The 22,500-nt window shown below is 37.7% G+C and overlaps 2 protein-coding genes across 5 annotated transcripts in view; one reads left to right on the forward strand and one right to left on the reverse strand.

The window, feature by feature from the left end:
- The window catches only part of bark (protein bark beetle), an 87,691-nt gene extending 69,960 nt beyond the window's left edge, over positions 1 to 17,731 (forward strand). The window contains exons 15-38 of one of the 4 annotated variants that reach the window (XM_070133973.1): positions 79 to 183; positions 405 to 540; positions 871 to 991; positions 1,162 to 1,374; positions 1,588 to 2,664; positions 2,775 to 2,983; positions 3,095 to 3,248; positions 3,386 to 3,682; positions 4,046 to 4,303; positions 4,777 to 5,030; positions 5,253 to 5,464; positions 5,577 to 5,807; positions 6,211 to 6,335; positions 7,236 to 7,361; positions 8,631 to 8,693; positions 9,278 to 9,403; positions 9,540 to 9,717; positions 10,056 to 10,209; positions 10,354 to 10,604; positions 10,809 to 11,002; positions 11,302 to 11,490; positions 13,417 to 13,557; positions 13,838 to 13,900; positions 14,818 to 17,731. In XM_070133973.1, the coding sequence (XP_069990074.1) occupies positions 79 to 183; positions 405 to 540; positions 871 to 991; positions 1,162 to 1,374; positions 1,588 to 2,664; positions 2,775 to 2,983; positions 3,095 to 3,248; positions 3,386 to 3,682; positions 4,046 to 4,303; positions 4,777 to 5,030; positions 5,253 to 5,464; positions 5,577 to 5,807; positions 6,211 to 6,335; positions 7,236 to 7,361; positions 8,631 to 8,693; positions 9,278 to 9,403; positions 9,540 to 9,717; positions 10,056 to 10,209; positions 10,354 to 10,604; positions 10,809 to 11,002; positions 11,302 to 11,490; positions 13,417 to 13,557; positions 13,838 to 13,900; positions 14,818 to 15,106 (5,166 nt within the window). In that variant the 3' untranslated portion in view covers positions 15,107 to 17,731. The other 3 variants (XM_070133974.1, XM_070133976.1, XM_070133977.1) reach the window with 3 other exon arrangements.
- Positions 17,732 to 21,779: 4,048 nt separating this feature from the next.
- The window catches only part of Tango11 (transport and golgi organization 11), a gene marked incomplete at its 5' end in the record, with an annotated part of 3,558 nt that continues 2,837 nt past the window's right edge, over positions 21,780 to 22,500 (reverse strand). Inside the window, 1 exon segment of the mRNA XM_070133978.1 lies at positions 21,780 to 22,500. This exon segment is cut by the window's right edge and continues 2,837 nt beyond it.

Here is a 22,500-nt window from a genome sequence, read left to right on the forward strand (position 1 = left end):
ATTTTAGTTATGATGTTCGATGCATCCAACCCATGCAACATTTCTATCGAAAGATCAACAATTTACCATTATTTCCAGACGCAACATTCCAACGTGATCGGAATTCAAGTACTCAACCCTATTGTACCCGAGAGCACGGAACAAATTGTGATTTATGACTATCAGGAGATCATCGAGAGTGAGGTAAATTGGTCTCGCTTTTTGTACAGTGAAATGTATCTGAAATGTTAGTTTGGTATGATGAACGAGTATTTATGAATGTCATTCGTCTATATTTATCAAGGTATATATCATCATTATGAATCAGAGATAAATATGATACATCATTAAAGATTTTCTTACAAATGACGTAGTAGACTTCATCCATGACCTTTGACCTGGGACTAACCTCGCCATTCTCGCAGGACATTGCCCGGTGGGACGTCCGCGGGGACCTGGTGGCCTTCCCGACGACCTCGGGGAGTTACGCGATCACCCTCCAGTACGCCTCGGGGCCCTTCGCTCTCGGTGACGTCATCATCATGCTCACGGCCGTCGATCGTAAGCAATGACGTCATGCTTTCTTGTCTGTCTTTGTCGCTGACTCTGTGTGTGTGTGTGTGTGTGTGTGTGTGTGTGTGTGTGTGTGTGTGTGTGTGTGTGTGTGTGTGTGTGTGTATGTGTTTGTGTGCGAGTGTGTGTGTGTGTTTCAGCCTGTCTGTCTGTCTCGCCCTCTTATCTCCCCTTCTTCCTATCCCTCCTTCTCTCCCCCTTCACCCCTTCTATCTCCCTCCCCCTCCCCAACTCTCTTCCTCTCCTCATGAATCTCATTCTCAGCATACTCCCTTCCACTTCCAGTTCCACTTCCTCTAACATGAATTCCTCCCGCAGGCAAAGACATCGCCCAAGCAGGAGATCTTCGCAACTTCCGGTCCAAATGGCCGATGGTGTACATTGAAGATTCGCAGATAAGTGATAATGACATCGGGATATCGACACTCCACTATAACAGGTAATTTGTTACGTCATTAATTATTCTGTGTAATATCCGTATATGATGTATGTACGGTATTCGATTATCTGATATTAAATGTGTGAAGGTCATCATAATTCGAGCGTTTATTGTAAAAGATTCATAAATCATGATTCGAAATATAATATTCTAATTATTTTTCTTCCTAGGTATCTGACCGACCACGAGGACCACCTGCTTCGATCCGCAAACGAGAGCATTTTGGTCATGAATTCACAAATCACCAACAACAAGAACCAGGCCGTGTATGCCCTGTCACCCTTCAGAGCGAGGATGGACAACGACGACATCGGCGAAATCACGTTCATGTTCAATAGCACCTCGATATCAGGGAATGGAAGGGGGATCGATCAGTACAGCTGGTAGGAAGGATTTTTTTTTATTGGTTGCTGGATATGTATACAGTATGTGTGTGTGTGTGTGTTTTGCAGATTTTTATCTGAGGTATGAAGTATCAAATTCAAATAACTAATCACCTAGAAAATTCTTTGATTATGAAATTATGCTATTTTTAAAACGCGTAACCTAAACAAATTGTCTCAGATGGATTCAGATACTTTCTTCCTTTTTCCAAGGGACGTTCGCGAATCCAACAACCTCTTCAACTGGATTCTTGAGGACGTCGTCATGCAGAACAACGGCGGCGGCGGCATCAACCTCGTGCTGCCCTACGTGTGGCAGTACAGCGAAAACTTTACCCATACCGTCTATGTCAACGCATCAACGTTCGTGAGCAACGCTCAGTTTGGGTTCCAGGTGGATGGCCACTTCGCTCGCATCAACGTGACCTACTCCAAGTTTGAACAGAATACCTGCCACAAAGGAGTGATGTCCCTGAAGGGCATGGAGAAGGAGCTGTTCATCCACGACAATGAAATCATTTCCAACATCGGTTCTTACGTGGTGGAGTTCGACACGGACAGCCAGAGCGGCATTCTTGGCGTTGTCAGTGCCTACTTTGAGTACAACAGAGTGCAAGGGAACAGGCACATGACCCAGCTGAGGAGCAGTGGATCCCGCGCATACCAGCCGGCAAGTTACACCATAGCTGTTCGAGGACTTCAGAAGATCAACATCACGCACAATCAGTTCGGCTCCAACGAGATGGACTACGAGCTGCTGGCGGGGCTGTACACGAGCAGAATCGACAACTACCTCAACGTGGAGGCCAACTGGTGGGGCTCGCGAGACCCGGAGGTGATCCGCGAGAGGATCTTCGACTTCGACGACTGGAACAATTTCGCCCTGGCGGACTACCTGCCGTACCTCATCGAAGACAGCCTGTCGGCGCCTGTGTCGTCTGTGGGAGGGGCGGGAACCGATAGGAACGTGATGGACCTGAATTCTCTGGGAGGACGCCTTTTGCAGAACCTGAGGTTGCCAAGACGCTCGGAGCCGTACGTCGTGAAATCCGACCTGACCGTGATGCCCGGAGTGACCCTGGTGATTGAGCCCGGGGCGACGCTCGAGTTCTTCCCGAGCGTTGGCATCCTCGTCCTGGGCCGCCTGGAAGCCATCGGGAGGCGGGACGACCGCATCACCATGAGGCCCATCGACACGTCCACCGCCACGCACTACCGCATCGGTCGGCAGACGAGGTCGGCTTTGGAGGCCGTAAGGCTGTGCGTGGAAGGGCAGTGTGAAGGAAGAAGGTAAATCAGTACAGTTCTACTAAAGTCAGTGCATTGTTTCTCACCTAAAGAATGCACAATATTTATGAACTTTTATATTATACTTATAATGGTATTTCTTATTCCAACAGGGATGGATTCCTCGACATATTTAATGGAACCACTAAGCAGTGGGTTCCCGTCTGCGACGACCGTTTCACAGAGCGAAATGCCGAAGTCGTGTGTCATCAGCTGGGTTATAATAAAGTCAACATTTTCTACAGTCGCAACAAACGGACGGAAATGTTTCCCAGTGCTCTTATCCGCATCCGGTCATGGCCTGACCCGATCCAGTGTGATGGTAAGAAACCATTTTTATAAATGGTATGAGCAATAGAATATTGATTAAAGGAACCGGAATATAGTTGGGCAAAAAACAGCATGCATTGTCAATCCTTAATTTATTTCCTAGGTTCCGAGTCGAGGCTGGACGAGTGCCCGCTTCGGATGAATGGCCAGATATACGACCACAGCTACGAGTGTGCCTGGAATGGGGACTTTGTCTACGTTTCCTGCGGGGAACACAACCTGGAGAATGACCATCAGGAATATTGGGGCGGAATCAGGTAAATGAATGCAACGAAAAATGGTTTATATTTTTCGATTTTTCACAAAATAAAAAGAAAAATACAGGTAACAAAATTGATACGGTACATTGTTCTTATCAGTCTTTGTTCTCATCAGTCGTATAATTTCCTTTTAGATTCTCGGTGCCGAATTTCGAACACATGGACGTGTACCACCGACTTCACCACCAGCACGACCCAGGCAACATCCACACTCATCCCTACATCCACGGCCAATCCGAAGTCAACATAAACCCCTCTGTCATGGAGTGGGTGGACATCATCGGCGCAGGAATCCTACACAATGACAAGTCACCAGCTGTCATGTCCTTCCACGATACGCCTTCTCTGCGCGGAGTGACGGTCAGGAACTCTGCTTCCGATGGCGTCTCCATTGTCTCGGCAACGAAAGGATTTGAAATGCTTTATAATAAGTGAGTCGTGAGGGTCTCCGTCCTGATTGATCTAAAAAAAAAAACTGATCATATTTCCTGGTTTGTTAAGGTGTTTTCTCTAAGGAAATACATTGATCATATTCCTTGAAGAGTTTGTTAACTGTAGTACAGTTGATATCAGTACACGCACTTATTATACTTATTCATAAAGAAAGCTAACTAGAGTCGAGGAAAACGATGACGAAAAAAACACAAAAGAGAGAGAGAGAGAGAGAGAGAGAGAGAGAGAGAGAGAGAGAGAGAGAGAGAGAGAGAGAGAGAGAGAGAGAGAGAGAGAGAGAGAGAGAGAGTAGATATCACCCTGAACCAGAAAACTAACCCCCCTTCCTCTCGCGCCCGCAGATTCGTCAACAACCTGGGCGTGGGCGTCTCGCTCCTGGGCCTGACGGGGGAGACGCGCGAGACCGAGGAGTCGTCCTTCTTCCCCGTGGCCAAAGTGCGCCTACCTTACCACATGTTCGGGATGGTGGACATGTGCGACTCCACCAAGGAACTCATGATCGAAGAGAGAATCCTGCTGTATTATAAGTACGATAACAGACCGGTGGACTGCGTGAAGATATTCTCGTCCGTGTTCAACGTGAAGAATTTCGGTTTCAGGTAAAGATGGGGATTGGTATGGCGGTAATGATATCATGGTGAGAGGGGCGATACGGCTGAAATGTGGGAGCAAAGTACATAGGGCGAAAATTCATTGTACATAGTGTTTCATATCGAATAAGTCGTGTGTGTGTGTGTGTGTGTGTGTGTGTGTGTGTGTGTGTGTGTGTGTGTGTGTGTGTGTGTGTGTGTGTGTGTGTGTGTGTGTGTGTGTGTGTGCTTGCGTGTTTATGTTTATGTGCGCGCGCGCATGTGTGTGTGTGTGTGTGTATGTGTGTGTGTGTGTGTGTGTGTGTGTGTGTGTGTGTGTGTGTGTGTTTGTGTGTGTATGTATGCGTGTGTGTGTGTGGATCAGCTTGCCAATTTATTTCAAGTAACATTTGCGTGTTAAACGCATGTGATAAAACTATTTAACTTTTCCTACTCAATTTATCGTCCGCTTTAATCTAACCGTATCTGCATTTCCTTTAAAGGCTCCTTCAGTACAACTCGTACAACTCTACCATGGATCCTATGATGCCGGACCGCATTGTCCTTTATGATGGCGATATCTACAATTACACGACTGATGTCTTCGCCGAAATCCACATGAACAGCAACAACCTGATGAAGTTCTTTAAGACGGAGGGAACGAGCATCTCGGTCGAACTCCATGCTACGGGAGCCTCGGGGGACCTCGGCTTCGTGGCTGAAGTGGTGACGCTTCCGATCTCTAATCTGGGAATCAGTAGGTGTCACGAGTTTGTTTTTAATATGAGTATGGGAATCATCATGTGTTATGTATCTATATATACTTTTTGATCTATTAATGATTATAGAGAAGATTTTACTAATAAGTATCTTGTATTGTTTATATAAAGCACATATATACTTCGTTCTTGGGTTCTTTTTGTAAATTAGGTTTATACATCATATGAACTGGTAAATGAATGCCATTTTACTTCGACAGACCGTAACATCCTCCACAACATGACATACAACGAATACTACAACAATAACGAGGGCGCTATCTTCGCGGCCACAGCTGGTGAGGTGAATCCTTGGCTGTGTTTCTCATACAGCCGCATAGAAAATAATGGTAAGCAATTGTATGGAAACTTCACCACCACGAGAGCAGCTGTCCACCTCGACCTACAGAACATGCAAGACGTCTACATCAAGGTACGTTTCACGAACTTTTAACAATGAATAGTTGAGCCGCATGAGCGTCTCTTTCACATGGGGTCAAAGTAAAAGGAACAATTAAATCTATTATTTCCATGGCCCGTTTCAGAATAACCTAATACGGAACAACACGGGAGGGGCGTACATCTTGGCAGGATCCATGGGAGCAGCAACAAAACTGCAAGCAAACATCACCAACAACCTGTTCGAGGCCACAAAGCACTGGCCGGCCCTCTACGTCGCCTCCCGGGAGAACTCTGCGTATCAGCACGCCCTCATTGCCTATAATGACTTCAGTTGGTCCCAAAGTCCTTACCATGATGTCATTACGTTGGCTCAGGTGAGTGCAGCATCTTTTGGGTGTATTTGGGTAAGATAGGTTTGAAAAAATATGTCCTGTAGTGATAGAATCTGTGGTGGGAGATATATAATAGAGGGAGTTCGCGGAATCATATTCCGTTTCTCTACTCTGGGAAAGCATTGGATACCATGTTCTTCCACCACAACCAACCACTACCTGTTGACAGAGTAGAACAAAGAAACCGTAAAAAAAAAAACGAAGAAAAAATTTAGATGGACAAGAACTTTGTAATCCTCATACGTCTTTAGATTCAGCTACATGTTTTTTTTTTTTTTTTTTTTTTTTTTTTTTTTTTTTTTTTTTTTTTTTACATAAACTCCAAACAACATAAAGTGAGCATGTTAACTGTTAGACACCTTCTCCAAATCCATGTTTCTTCCAGGTTGTCTCCATCTTCACCCACAACTACGTTCACAGCAACCTTGGAAGGCACATCCTTGACATTTATGGATTCCAGAAGGTTCGCCTGCCGGTCTACCAAACCACCTCCCATAACAGTTTGGCCAAGTAAGATTAATATTATCATTGTGGTTAATTTCATCATTATTTTTATTATCATTATTATTGCTAGTATTTCTTATTATTATCATGATTATTATTATTATTGTTATTATTATTATTTTAATCATTATTGCTTTTTATTATTGTTGTTATCATTATTATTATTATTATTATTATTATTATTATTATTATTATTATTATCAATATTATTATTACTGTTGATATTATTATCATCATCATTGTTGTTATTATTTTTATTGTTATTATGGTTATGATTATTGTCATTATTATTGTTATCATCATCATCATCCTTTTCATTTTTTATCAGTATGATTGTTAGTGTCCTTATCATTATTATTGCTGGTAATGTTATGTATTACTATTACTATTACTATAGTAATGTTATTACTATTGTTGTTGTGGGTGGTGTTTTATTATTACTATTATTTTTTTTATTATTGTTGTTATTATTATTATTGTTATTATTATGATGATGATGATTATTATTATAATCATTATAATTATGATTATTATTACAAATTATTATTATTATTATTATTATTATTATGATTCTTATTATTATTACATATTTTTATTATTATTATTATTATTATTATTATTATTATTATTATTATTATTATTATTATTATTATTATTATCATTATCATTATCATTATCATTATCATTATCATTACTATTACTTTTTTATTGATGTTATTGTAATTATTCTTATTACTGTTGTGTTTTTCTTTTTGTCTGTTGATTTGTCCTTCCTTGTGTTATTCAAAATTGAGGTACTATACATGGTAATTATGAATGGCTGATTGCTGTTATTTTTAATGCAAATATAATTATGAATCAGTCTTATTACTGAAAATGAACTAAAACCAATCTTTGCATTTTTAGGAACATGGCTGTTGACCCAACCTACCAGGGTACTGTTATAGCTGGAAGTGCCGGCCAGCAGTTTGTTGAGAATGTTTTCTATAATTTGGACAACGCATATGAAGTTGTTGCTGTAAATGAGTCGGTGTAAGTATGATTTCATCAGAAAATGGACTTCTGTATCAGAAGTAATTTCACAGATTTCAGATAAAGTGTTTGGTCTTATAGTATGTGTTTTTGAAGAGATTAAATTGAGTTCTTGTGTATTATCATTACTATTAGTATTGTCTTTGCAGTGATTATATTACCATGTTCTACATTAGATAAGGAAATGTGTTTCTTTTTAAGTGTCATTAATTCACATGTATTTTTCATTTTGTTTTTTGATCATGATTAGAATATGTGCATTTGGTAGTGTCTTGTCATGTTTTCCAGCAATTTCTGGGGAAATTTTAAATATGTAGTTTATCATCCAATTAAATTCCTGTCTAATCACACACCTTTATGCACCTCGCACGCCCCCCTCTCAACCCACGCACAGGTCTGGACTCCGTAGGTAAGGTTATGAAGTCCACAGCAGGTGGAGTAAAAAAATATTGCATGATGTGGTTATTTTCCTTTTTTCTGTATGGTATGAGGCAGCCTTTCACTGATATTTGAGTTTGTTTTTTGGTATTCCTTTTTCAGGAGTCTTATTGCTTTTAGCCGTTATGCGTGTGTAAGTTTCATGTACCACAGCACTCCATGGATACAGAGGAAAAGTTTACTTGTTAATGCCAGAAATATTATTGTTTTCTCATGATTGTTTTATGCATTTGAATATGGTTGACACATCATTAATCTCTTTTGTGTGTATATATATACATATAGAAAGTTTTGCATCAGTTTTGAAATGGATATTTTCAAAAAAGTGATTTAGTGCTGTGTCAGTCATGATTTCACTGCTTTTACATCTTACTACTATAAGTTGTCACAAAAGAAATGATAATAAGATTCAAGATGATAATAAGAATCAACATAGTACAGTAAGCTTCCAGTTATTTTACTCTTTGGTTAAAGCATTATAAAACTGAAAAAACAACTCTACCTGTTACCCTAACTCTATATGGCAACAATGAGCCTGTAGTTTGTTACACTAACCTCCAAGCTTTGCTTCTTCTACTGTATCTTTCTAACTTGTAAAACATATCAGAGTTGTTGCCAGGTACAGTGCTACAGTACTGCACAAATATATTTGGATATGTGCATTACATACCTTATGTTCTCTAAGTAGTTACAGAAACACTGCATTATCCGAGACTGCAGGAAGACTTCTTTTGCATGGGTTGATTCCATACCATTGTATTACTTAGCTTTATATGACTGCATGTACATATTCTTAAGCACACCTACTGCATGCTTGCTTGTGGATTGCAGACGCTGCAACTCCTCTACAGAATGTTCAGAAATGGATGTCTACATGGAATCGGGTCAGGAGAGGTCAGTAGCTTGATGTATTGACAAAGGATTCTTCTATGGTGGTAACAAATATGAAACTTATTTTGTTCTTACAGTAGAATAATCAAATAATCCCTGAAGAGTAGTTTGCTTTGTAACATTGATTTGATATTTATAGAAACAAGTGTAAGTTGTGTCTGTGTTCTGAGTATTTCTTTGTTAATGAAAATATTTGGATTTTTCATATAAAGATCCGAGACATATGAAGCATATAAAAAGTCTTATCAGATGATCTCCAAACCCTACTGTGTTTTTGCATTAGCTACCAGAAGCATGTTGAATTGTTTCCTTATTGCACTTTTGATGAGATGGTGGCACAAATATATTAGTTGGATATGGATCATGTTAAGTTTAACTCCCTTAGTTGTTCCTTAGTTATTTGATATTGTTATTGAATTTACTGATCTTACCTCCCTAAATCTTTATCACTTTTAGCACTGTGATGCATACCAATAATAGAACTCTTAGTATATTTCCCTTTAAAGATTTTATAATCACAGAAAACAGACTCATTTTTTCTTAGGCTTTTTCTTCTTTTACTGAGACCTACACAATGCCTTTTCTAGATCTGATGTGTGGAAGACACCTATTGATGCTCGCAACAACTGGTGGGGTTTCAACACATCTGTGGCTGTGTCTGGCCGTATCCATGACAAACTGGATGATGAAACACTGCTGAGTGTAGATTATAGGTACATTAATATTTATTGTTTATGAAGTAAGCTTTTTTACTGGAAAATAAAGAGAGGTTATAGTTATTGTTATACTCAATATCTATTACTATATTTATTCCTTTTTTATTTATTTGTTCTTCTTTGCTCACAACAGCCAGTGGAAGTTGAATAACTACACACTGCTTCAAGGATGTGAGCCAGGTTATTCCTTAGTGGGTGATGCATGTTACTTGTATGTGGGGGCTCCAGTTACCTATGAAGAGGCTAAAGCATTCTGCAAAAAGGATAACGCATCCCTGCCTTTCCTACAGAAGTGGTATTGGGAAGTACAGGTAATAAAGTTAATGTGGCAAATTTGTTTATCTGGATAAAGATGAATTGTTAGATAAAGAAAAAAAAATATCCAGCTCTAACATATATGTATAAGTGTGTGTGCGTGTGCATGTGCATTTATATTACATATATATATATATATATATATATATATATATATATATATATATATATATATATATATATATGTATGTATATGAAAAGATAGATAGATAGATATTAGAAAAATTTGTTTTATGTCTGATTGACACATTTTCACTATCTATCCTTAAGAAATATATGTCTGATTAATCAGCACTGACTTGTTTTAATACATTTTTTATCTGCATTCTCACAGTACTGGATCCTATCTCAGCAACCTGAGTATCTTTGGGAATATGACATGGTTTGGGTTCAGCATCTTGATGTTGTCAGTGGATGTGCAGCTTTTGTCTACAGACAAGTTCGTTCAGTTGACTGTAGTCTAAATCTTCCCTTTATCTGTGAATCTGGTGAGTGACTTTTTTTATTTGGTAAATGAAGATGTAGGTGATGCAGCATATGTAGTTAAATAAAATCTAAATTAGATGTAAGCTAGTTATGCAAAATATGTTAATTCAAAAGATCAACAGCTTAACCTCACATTTCTTCTCCAGACCCTGATGAAACAATTGACAAGTTTGCTTGGGCATCGGACACTTTGGCACTGGCTGCCATTGCCGCCACGGCTGGTTGCCTTATTCTGGTTGCAGCCTGTGTATCATGTTGGGTGTGCAAATCCCGTCAACGACGCAAGGAACGAATAATCCGCAGAAATTCTATCCGTGCTTCCATCCGCTCCAATAGGTCTGCCATGTCAACCACCAGTGGAGGATTCAGTGACAATGGGAGAAGAAGAATAATTCAGGTAGATTGATTTTTTATTGTAGCTTGGTATCTATCAAAACTTTATGAAATTTTAATGCTTTATTTTCAGATGACAGACTGAAATACACATTTCTGAATGTTCCTTTAAAATAGTATTTTATATCCTGAATCATTTTGGTACATTACGCCTTTCAATCTTGAACCCTCTAACTTGTAGAAATCCAATTATTGTGAAATATTTCAGGACACACAGAGAGCAATTCCCATGAAGGGTACAAGTTCAGATGATGGCGCTGCAAGAGTCAACGGCATTCATGGATCTTTTGATTCCATCACCAAGTCCAATTTCAACTCCTCAGTCGATGAGGATCCAAGCTTTGTAGTTTATGAAGAAGGATCGCACTCGCCACCAAGATATACTTCCGAATTAGACAATAGGTAGGTGGTGTTTTATTACTGGTGCTCTTCATAATCCGAGAAGTAAAGTTACTGATCTCATAACTGCACTGTGAATTACTCTTTTTCACTTTTAAGAAGATTGGTCATTATTTCAACTCTCAGAGTCAAGAACCTTGAGGAATTTTCCAATTTAAGAGAGAAAGAAAAAAAAAAACAGTTGATCTTCAGAATAGAAAGTTCAGCAGCAAAATCACCCTGAATTTGCTGCTAGACTTTTTCACAATAACCAAAGTGAAAACAGAGGTGCACCTTCTCTTGGAATGTAATCATTATTCCAGATTTGCCAGGGATCCAAACTTGGAGAATGCCAATGTTAATGCCATGGTTCACCCGAGCTTTAATATGACCTTCCAAAACCAGGGATTCAGAGACAACTCCACTTTTGCTTCCCGAGAGAATAGCACCTTTATCTCTCAGGCTCCTTCTGAACAGTGGAATGGATCAAATAATAACATTGCTCCTTCAAGGTAGGCGGTCGGGGTCTCTCAGTGGTTGACAGAAATCCTTTAATCCCTGAAATTAGGGCATGTAATTTCTTTGTCAGAGGTAAGTCAAATCGTATATGGGTATAGGTATTGTTGTTCTCTGTTTAGGAAGATCTATATTTGTCTCAGTATGCAACTGGACTGAAGCTCTTTGAGGTATGTATTTCTACATATTTTTTGAGATGTGATTGCCTGCCAGTTTCTATAATTTTTGGATTTTGTAACATTATTATTTTTTCTAGTTGCATTTTTTTTTCTTTTGCTTATATTGTTCTTCTGTTTTTCTCAACTTGGCCATTAATTCAGCTTGAAAGGGAAAAGTGCAAGAACTGACACTAACATAAAAAACTTTCCCGATGATTCATTTAAAACACAAAAGCTAATATCCCTCTCTCTTCAGAACTTTCTGTGTAATATTAGAAAGAGCACACTGGGGAAGTAGCATTTGATATTACAGTTGAAAAATATAACATAATTACTTACAGTCAGATGAGGTTTTTTTTTTATATGTGCTAAGAAAGCTTATTTCAAATGTTTGTTGCTGTCCTGTTAAAGCTGGTAATGCTTTTGTGATCTCAGCATTAGATAAGTGCGAGATTCACTAGGTTCCTTGGATTACAATCAGGAAAGAATAAAGAAAGGAAATGTGAAACATTTATGTTTTTGTGTATATGTATGTTTATATATACTTACATGTATACATTCAGTCCCCCACACTTCTCGGTTCACCAGATTATTGCTAATTTGAACACTTGAATCCAAAATGGATGTCCTCCTTTCCATATATGGCATATGTTTTGGATACAAGAGTCAGAACTGGTACTTTGCTCATTGGCAAAGCTTTGTAGAAGTGAAAGAGTCTGTAAACTTACACACAAATGCATATAAATTAATATATATATATTTTCTTTTTAAGACATGTTCACTCCAAGCATGTGGAGGCCACCATATGCAAGCTTATGAGCATGGCTTAATTTTCTGTTATATTTCACAAGCCAAAGTGAGAAGTTTTATAGCTGAAAAACTTAATTTCTCTATCTGTGGAAATCTGGTGCATCCAAATGACTGTTGTGAACAAAACAAAAATTTACCTCAAGGACGGAGGATGTGGATTTTACTTTTTTCTTTGGGATGCATGATTATACATCAAAAGAAAACTATTTAATATATCAAGCTACTTGGCTACTTTCATAAGATGGGATACATCTTACTTGCTTACCTGTTTGCTTTAGAAAATGTCTGAAAACTTGTTACTTTTGTTTGCTTTAATTCTTACCATGACAAAGGTGAAAAATAGCAGGTATAAAGATGATGAGAATTAACATGGCATTATGATTTGGCAAAGCCAGTTCTTTAGGGTCTGCTTAGGTATACTAAACCTAATTGTACATTAAATATGAAAATGATAATTTCAATAAGATATACAGACATCACTTGGGGTTTTATTTAGATTTTAGAATACATCAGTAATACTCTATTTCTATTATTAATGTTGAAGAAATGTTCATTTGGGTTGATTGTAGCAAAGAGAAAATGGAAGAAAAAGAAGCATGCAGGCAAATTGGCATTTTTGCATGCTTTCAATTGGGAAAAATGTTCAGAGTAGAATAATCGTATTTTATTGAGATATGTAGAAAGCTATTTGATATGCAAAAGTTAAACTTCTCTTACTATTTTTGTGCTCTTTACTTTTTTCTTTTTTTTTGTATTTTGTGTTCCTGTTTTACTTCTTGTTTTGCTCCCTCTCTCTCTGTATTATGCCAATTAACCATTTCTGTGCATTTCTAACACCATGGTTGTCTCTGGGTTTAAAATTGTCTCCAGTTCTGCAAGTTTGCTGGATAAGGTATCCCTACAGAGTTTTGTCTTCCCTTTGCTTGTACGAAGCCTTTATATTTGCATTTTCAGTTATGGCCACCCTACTTTTTCCACTTATGGCCATGCCCCACGCCTGCCTTCCAACAATCAGCCAAATTTGTTGCAGCCTCAACCTATGAGGCAGAGGCCACATCTGCCCCCTCCTACATGGAGGGTTACGCATGCTCAAAGGTAGGGATGTGCATGTTAGTGGTATATTTTTTCTCTTTTTGTACATGCTGAACTATGGTATTCATGCATGTAATTCTTAAAGTAAGGAACATATTAATAAGATAAATAATTAGGACAAGACTGCAATCTGCATCACACACAATCTGTTTGACAAGGTAACTTCACCTGAGGTTTATCCTTGACAGTATTACTATGTACACGTGGCTTTATCACATGTAGATTAGGCGTAGGTTAGTAATTGTTGCACATCACATACTAAACCATCTTCTATCTGCTTCAGCCGTCCATACAGGCCCAGTAACTACAATGTAAATGCTGGTGTTCGACCCAAGTCAATGCACGGGTAATTTATAAATTTTGGTTATGAATGTTGGGTTTGTTTTCCCTCTTTGATTGATTTGCAGTTTGTTCTTTGTTATGATGTTTATGTTCTTTTGGATTTTTTTCTGATCTCAAAAGGCTGTATCAACAGTTTTGTACATCTAAACTAATTGATTCTTATTTACACTGTATGTAATCATGTTTAGTGCATGTCTGTTTGTCTGAGTTGACAATTCATACAACAATGATTGTAATGATGCATCATAAATATTGCTAAATATTACTCTATTATCATGTTTCTGGTGATGTACTGGGATTTTGCACCTGTAGATTTGAAAGCACAAGTTAGATTCTTTAACTTAGAGCCATCATATGCATATCTTAAAATAATTATACTACAGTTATTTATATTCTTGTTGCTCTGAAGACAGATTTATAACAATTGATTTTTAACTCTTTAATATATGATTATATATAAGAGATAAGAATTACACTAGAATTGTGATTTCTCAAATTGTTATTCGTGTGTGCAACCACAATTTTGATACTGTTTAGGTCACAAGTTATATTTGTTTGCCCATGATGTATATGTTGGTTTGTTAATATTTCAGTGTTTTGTAAATTATTGATAGTAGAAACTTTTTACTCTGTGTTGTGAAATTTATCATGAATGGGAGCCAAAGCTTCAGTGGATGACTGTAAATAAAGACCATCCAGTTCATTTTTTTTTTGGGGGGGGGGATTTTGTGTGAAGCACTGTAATCCATTGTTATGTTTAAATTAAAAGAAAATATATGGTGATGTACTTAGTATTCTTATTATTGTATTAGTAGCATTGAATATTATACAGCTGAGAATATAAAGAAAAAGCACTTTGCACATCCTGCAGAATGTGTGAAGACTAACACAGACTTACGATTGCCTCCTTCTTCTACACAGCACAACCTCTAGTTTCAAAAACGAATCGCTCCATGGCTCAAACCAGCAATTGGGTCCCAGCAGCAATGCCACAGACTCAACACTTGAGATGAAGAAGGAGATGGACCTAGCCAGAGACACACAGGACCCACACTTGGCTGCAACCTTGCCAAGAGACCAAGCACCTCCATTCCACTATGTTTCAGCAGACGTTCTGTCGGGAAGAAACTCAAATGCAGCATCCGTAGACTCACAAGACTTTTTCTCTCAAGGTCGGTCACAAAGTCAGCCTCTGGAGACAGCGATGTAAGATAGATCTATAATCTTGTTATACAACATTTTGATAAAAAGATAGAACTATTTTGAGGTACCTATGGTTACTTCAGTGTGAATGTTTTTAGTACAAAATGGATAGTTTTCAGTCTCGTTCTTATATCATCTTGAAAAAAGAATTGAGTACATCTACTCATGATTTACCAAATACGTCATTTATTATATGGTTACTGAAGGTGTGGCAATTACACAATTAACAGAATAGATATAAATACTTTTCCAATTAATCTGGAAATTCTTTGTAGTGTATATATCTGATTTGATCTCAAAAATCTGGCATCACAGATACCAGTGTGGAAAATAGTGTAGTAACTCTAAAAACTCTGAAAAAGATTAAGCTAAAAAGGATTGTCTTGCTGTGTGCCGCAATGAGAATAGCCTAGTTTTGTATCTATAAAGATTGTACCCTATAACCTAGTCAGTTTTGCAATGAAAATGAAAAATTGGCAAAATATTGTTGCTCTGTTGCTTCCTTTGTGTATTCCATGGTAATGCATTTGTTTTAAAAGTTTAGTTGTAAACATACCTGTATCATTCCATATAGATGTTGAAAATATAATTCCTAGAAACAATTTTAGGCACAATTTTTTCTGGTCATTTCAGTTGCAAATAATGATGAACAGTTGCCTTTATCATTGCTTGTAGTAAAGATATAGTTACTTTTTTATATGCTTCAGTACTTCTTTATAATTTCTGCATTACTTTATACTTGACAGGTCACAAACATGAATACACATTTCATTTTCCTTTGTTTACCCAAAACATTTTAGGTTGTATAACTAACAAAGTGTATGATTTATTGTCCAGTAATAGCCTATCTAAAATGTATGAACCAAGATTCAGTAACCAACCCTGATGCAGTCTTCATCATTGATGTAATTACTCAATTGCTGTGACCATAAACTGTTCAGAGGTATTATGAATGAAAGCTTCTGTATATAGTATGACGCAATATTGCAATCTGATCTTGTTAAATGTATCATACTTGCTTCTGTCACTGGTTTTGTAACCAGTGACCCTATGGAATATAATTGAAAGAGAAATATTTATACTCTACTGTATTTTGTACATATTGTTATGGTGTTTTATTTTTTCAAATGAATATTTGAATACTGTATTTTGTACCCAACTAAACACAAGTGATTTGCATCTTCCAGTTTTATCAGAAGTTCCTTTTATCAATACAAATGAAACAAGTTAGGCAATTAATAATGTCCTACTATCACTTCCATCACCAGCTAAGGTTAAACAATTATAGATTTCTCCACATTTTAAATAGAGTATTTGATAAGAACTTTTGATTAGAAGAGTTGAGCTTGTAACTGTGATGGAATTAGTATCAGACAGAAGAAAAAGTAGATGAAAGGTAGATATATTCCTCTATTATTTTACATACACAAAAATACTTTGTGCTTCTAGTTCCGTCCAAAGTTAAGGGATTTGCAAAGATTACTATTTTATATTATAACATAAATGCTAAATACATAGGACATCACATAACCAACCAGTCTTCTATATTACATAGGAATTCTTTTGAATGGAAAACAATGTATGTTTTAAATTGGTGTAACTAGTCACTGCATGTGTTTATGTATGTATGTATGTATATATATATAATGGCATTTTAGTTTATGATTATACCAGTAAATATGCATTTCAAATTTGCTCATTAGATGTTTTTTTGTAGAATTATTCTTGTACAAACACTGAATTTTTATCTGTAAGGGGTCAGTGGCCAGGGTATGGGTTTGTCAGCAAATGTTCATTTTAATTCAATCATCATCCTTAGCTTAGTTGCTGTTGTGTAGTCTCTAGGATACATTTCTCTGCTGACTGCTCATTCCTCAGCTGTTGCCCAGTGTATATGTAATGTCCAGATATTCCTGCCAAATAACACAACCCATCACAACATATGCATATGTAATGAACCAGTGGCACTTTGGCACCTTCAGCAGTCACTACAGACTCTGAAATCACACTGGCATCCTTGTGCCTTCCGAAGAGCACCTGTGCCTTGTCCCAATCCCGTGGTATGTGGAGGGACTCTTAGAGTTACTGCGCCTTCTAGTAGCAGTTTTCTTTTCCTTCTTTTTTGTGCAGCTTTAATGATATTCACAGTGTGAATATATAGGAAAAATGGTTGCAGTGTGTATTTCTGCATTCAGTTTTACTCTTTCTTTTGGCATTTCTTACATTTTATAACAATCAGTCTTTTTATAAAGAAGTGATTTTCATAGAAGCAACATATTTATAGTAAAAACTACCATATATAGATTTTTACCATACATATTAACTACCACTTGTTAGAACCTCTGAGTAAAAGAATGTAATTCATTTCAGGTGTATCACCTGTTTTAGAGACTGATAAATTGTGATAGAATTACATGTTCTTCTAATATTAAACTTTGATATTTGAATGTATCACTTTAGTCATTCAAATGATGAAATACTAGTTTTGGGGTTATCCATCTTGTGGGATCGTAAACTTGTCTGTGGTGATTTACATGATGATGAAGTAATATAGGATATTTGAATATTTGTCACAAACACTGTAGAATAGTTTTTATACATGTAAATTTGTAAAATAAATTATTTAAGAATGTATTGCAGTTTCATTATTTATAGCTCTCCTTCTGGGGCCAGATTCTCAAAAGGCCTTAAATGTCCTGCGGTGATGTAACTTACGGCCCATCTAAGGCACTGTATCTCTGACTTAGCGTTGCATGTGCAAACATTTTTTAAGGCGCCTTATCCCTGCCTTAAATCACTCAAGGTGTCGGATCCTCAGAGGCCAATTACAGCTGCTGTTTCAGATGGCTCTTAGGGAATCTTGACCAATCACAAACTGTAAATGCTAATCAGCTGATTCTGTAAACACAATGCTGTGTACAGCCCGTGGCATGAAAAAACTTTTTATCTAATATGTTCCAGAATAAGTAATATAGGAAAAATAAGCAAGATTCCTTATAAAAAGGAGCGCCTTATTAACGGAATGCATGAATACCATGAAATTAAAACGAAGTAGTATCTCCACAAAAGCCATATATACATAGAGTAATCTCCCTTTTCTCCGAATCATAATGATGTCCACTCACCCACAATGTTTGTTAATGTTTAATGTTTGAAAATAAATGTGCTAGACATCAAAAGTCATATAGTAATATATATATATATATATATATATATATATATATATATATATATATATATATATATATATATATATATATATATATATATATGCATCGGAAAGGGCAAAGGAGAGTTAATGATTACAATAAAATGTGTTGGATGTCAAAGGTTTGAGAGCGTTAGGGGATAGTATGGTAGTAAAAAAGGAAAATGGGGAGCAAGTGAACCAGAGCAAAAATTAGTATACAGGGGATGGTTGAGGTAGGGTGGCTGAAAGAATTATAGTGAATCTGTCACTGGGGAAGATATAGGAAGAATGTTCAAAGAATAATAGAGATAGCTGTTGAAAAGTAGGAGAAGCAGTAGAGCAACTGAGTGAACTGCAGTGTATCTGTGACTGGGGAAGGAGTAGGGACACTGATCAAGGAAAACAGAGGCAGCTGTTGGAAAAGTAGGAGAAGAATCCAGGGGTTGAGAAAGGGAGACTGTGGAAGGTGGTGAAGCATCAGGAAAAATGTCTGGAGAGGAGGGGTCTGGAGAAGGACACTGTTGTGATAGAGAGGATTTGTGTGAGTATTCATGTGGAAGTGGTAGAGAGGGTGGGGTATGTTGTGAGGGTGTAGGAGGAAGGGGGGTGGAAGGAACTTGGGAAGGAGGATGAATATCTGCAAATACTTTAAATGTAGCAGGAGTAGGAACAGAGGGATTGGGGGGTGGATGGGACATCTTTAGGAAGTTTTGGATGTCTTCAAGGGTTTCTGGAGGGGAATTAGGTACAGAGGACTGAGAAACAAATGTTCTCTTATAAGGAGGAGAAGAGGAGATAGATATCTGAGGAGCAGATGAAGAGGAAGGTGTAGGAGAGAATGTAGTAGGAGAGTATGGAGTGGAACGTTTAGGTTGCCTGGTACGACAACTAAAGTGAGGAGGAGGGGTAGGTATTGGAAAGTGGTAGAGATTGGAGTATCTGGATTTAGGATGGAAAATGGATTTGACTAGTGGATAGGGTGAGTAGACATAGGATGTAGGTTTAGGGTAGAGGGGAAAGATATCTGGGGAGATGTAGAAACATCTTATGCAGATGGTGGGGGAGCAGAACGTAGGACTGTTTTAGAATAAGTTGAGAGAGAAAAGCTTGTCATCGTGCTTTCTGCCTCGCCTCACGTAGAGGGAGGCCTAGTTTAAATCTAAAGACTGCTACCTCCCAATCAAACTCTTAGGCAGGGCATTATGGGAGTCTCCAAAATTGTCACATGTATGTGACTGAACAGGACAATTTGAACAGTCATGACCAGGTTGTGCACACAGAGGGCAGCAGGCTGTGGAGTGACGATATTTGGCTGGGTGGCCAAAACGTGAACATTTCTGACACTGATTAGGAAGGGGTCGACGTTGTCGGACATGATAAAACAATCCACCAATATAAACCTCATGGGGGAGGTCTTGTCTATGGAAGCTAATCTTGGTAATATTGACGTGGAATTTACATTGGCATCTAGGAGGAAGAGTGTAACACTGTACTGCCATTGCATCATATTCACCAAGGCAGGAAAGCAAGTCATTTTCACAGTCTGACCAGTCCTTGTTATACATGGGACTAGCATTTGAGGGAATAGAAACAGTTCCAGTACAAGTATTAAGAGATGGGTGAGGTTCAGCAGGAATGGGTCTGCCAGTAAGGTCAGTTAGGGTAGATAGTGCAAGAGCTTGGGCTTCAGATTAACAGTGACAAGGCGTGAACTATCAGAGCAATTGCGAAAGGTAACATTGCCTCCTTGTTTCTGGAGGCACTGCTGAATGAGATGGGTATTCTCAGAGTAGGGGGCTGTGGGGGGGAATCACAAAGAATCCCACTTGGCTGGGCCAAATAGATTACTCAGAAGGTTTGCAGAGGTAGAGGCAGTCGAAGGACAAGGGCAAGAGGAAGATGGGGTGGTGTGGAGTGGAGTACTTCTGCAGGGGGAAAGACCATTAGAATGAAGAGTAGTAATAAGGGTTTTGCAGCAGGAGATGAACAGGAGAATGTTGGGGATGAGGAAGAGGTGCTTTCTAGGGGTTTAGTAATAACCTGGGTGGGTGTTTCAGAATAGTTGGAATTGTTCATAAGCATCGCAGAGGTGGTATTAGCATCAGTGGTCGGAGCCGTGGTCAAAGGAGGGGCTGGGGTTGGAAAACCATCAAAATCAAATTCAGATAGGTTATTTGATGAAAAGTCAAGCCTTAATGCCTTTATTAAGGGTAAAGAGTCTGAATAAACTGGGGAAAAGAAACGGTCTACCTCTCATGGTCCCCATAAGGGATAAGGGCTAGGTAATTATCCAAGGGAATACCGTGCCCATGGCTCCCAGAGGCCATTCATGACTGACACAAAGCCTGCCTTTCATCCTTTCAGCACAGTTCTCACACCTTAGGAATGGGATAGAAGAGGGGAATAAAGAAGACACGGAAGAGGAAATAAGACAAGAAAGGACCAAGCAAAATTAGTTAAGGCAAGGGCTGAGGCCCAAGGTAGGGGTAATCCTCTACATTGTGTCTCCTAAGCCCTCCTACGACGACAATGAGCTAGGTTTTGGAAGGGCACTCACCCACAAATCAAGGTAACAATAATGTAAATAGTGACATTAACATTAATAAAAAAAAATGTATACATAAATAAAACCATTACATACGAGATGAAGACTGCACTGTTTACAGATACACCTAATCTAACCTATTGGGAAAAGCAAATCACACTTACATTGGAATATTACACATGCCTTATTTAGTAGCCCACAATTGGTTCATGTACACCTAAAAACACTATAATCTAGTAAAGCACAAACTGTAATGTTGCCTTAATTGTTTTAAAACTGAAAAAATGTCATTTATGGTAACCTGCTAAGGCTCCTCTCCCCTTGCCTTGATTTATGGCGCACTAACTTATACCAACATGACAGGTCCCTTGTTTTGTGTATGGGCCATAAGATCGCTCGGCCGTCAATTATGGCGCCTTACGGATATGCGATGCCTTAACGCGTTTGAGAATCTGGCCCCTGGTTGATATTCTTGGCAAAGAGTAGAAAGAAAATAAGGAAACCTGTCTGTCTAACTTGATTACTGTGTGCATCTAATGCCCATGTCTGGAACTCAATTTATACTACATTGAATTATCTTATCAACTATCACCCATTATTTTACAATTAATAAAATGTTAATATGAGGATGTTCAAGCTACTGAATTTAGAATCAATAACCATAACAAAGAGTGTTCTTCATATATATCTTCAATACTTTTTTCAGTACTGTATAAACTAACCTTACATTAAAAATCTGTTTTATCCTTTACTAACCATCCCAAATATACTCTAGCTTAAATAACCTGAAACAGAAGTTACTTTATGGAAAAAACTGTCACTCCATATATATAATGTTTAAATTCAATATTTTGGATATTTCCAGAGGAGGAGAAAATACCTGGCATTCTTTTCCACTTTTTTCAGTAATATTCACTCTAAAAGCTGAAGAAATAAAATAGGAAAAAAATGATCCATTCTTTATTACATCGTGAGTTATTAAAATGCACATGGGTTACAGCCAATATAAACTGTAGTATCAATATACAATTCTCTCGTTCACTATCATGACAAAGTTACCAGTTCTTTGCTGGAAGAACACAGAATACCATTTCAAACTGAATAAATTAAGCAACCTAGTGAATATTTTTCAACTTCTCTAGTATCACAAAAAAGCCATTACACACACACACGCAAAGGTTTGACTAGACATCTGAGAACTATCTGAAATGAATGCTTTTTGCTTATTATCAATACCCCAGCTATGTCCGTCAAAGGAAAATTTAATTACCATATGTAAAACAATAATAGTCATCATTTCCATGAAAATAATCAGTAACAGCAATACTACTACTAATAATGCCATTAACAACAACAACAATAGTAATTAAAATAGCATAAATAAATAGATAAACAATGATGATGATAATAATAATAGAGATACTGGTAATACTCAGAAACCATTTGGAACACACACTCTTAAAAATAAAGGCAAATAAACTGCACTTTAATCCTAAACCAAATAGATGCATAGTTAAAACATACTTTCCTTTCGAAATATATATATCAAGTAATACTGTAAAAATAAGAAATTGTATTAGGATCCATGAGCAGCATAATGGTAATTGAGTGAAGATGTGAGCATCCATAAAAAACAAACATGACCACCATCATAATAGTAGTTGTA

The sequence above is a fragment of the Penaeus vannamei genome, chromosome 19 (genome assembly GCF_042767895.1).
Source record: "Penaeus vannamei isolate JL-2024 chromosome 19, ASM4276789v1, whole genome shotgun sequence".
NCBI lineage: Eukaryota > Metazoa > Arthropoda > Malacostraca > Decapoda > Penaeidae > Penaeus > Penaeus vannamei.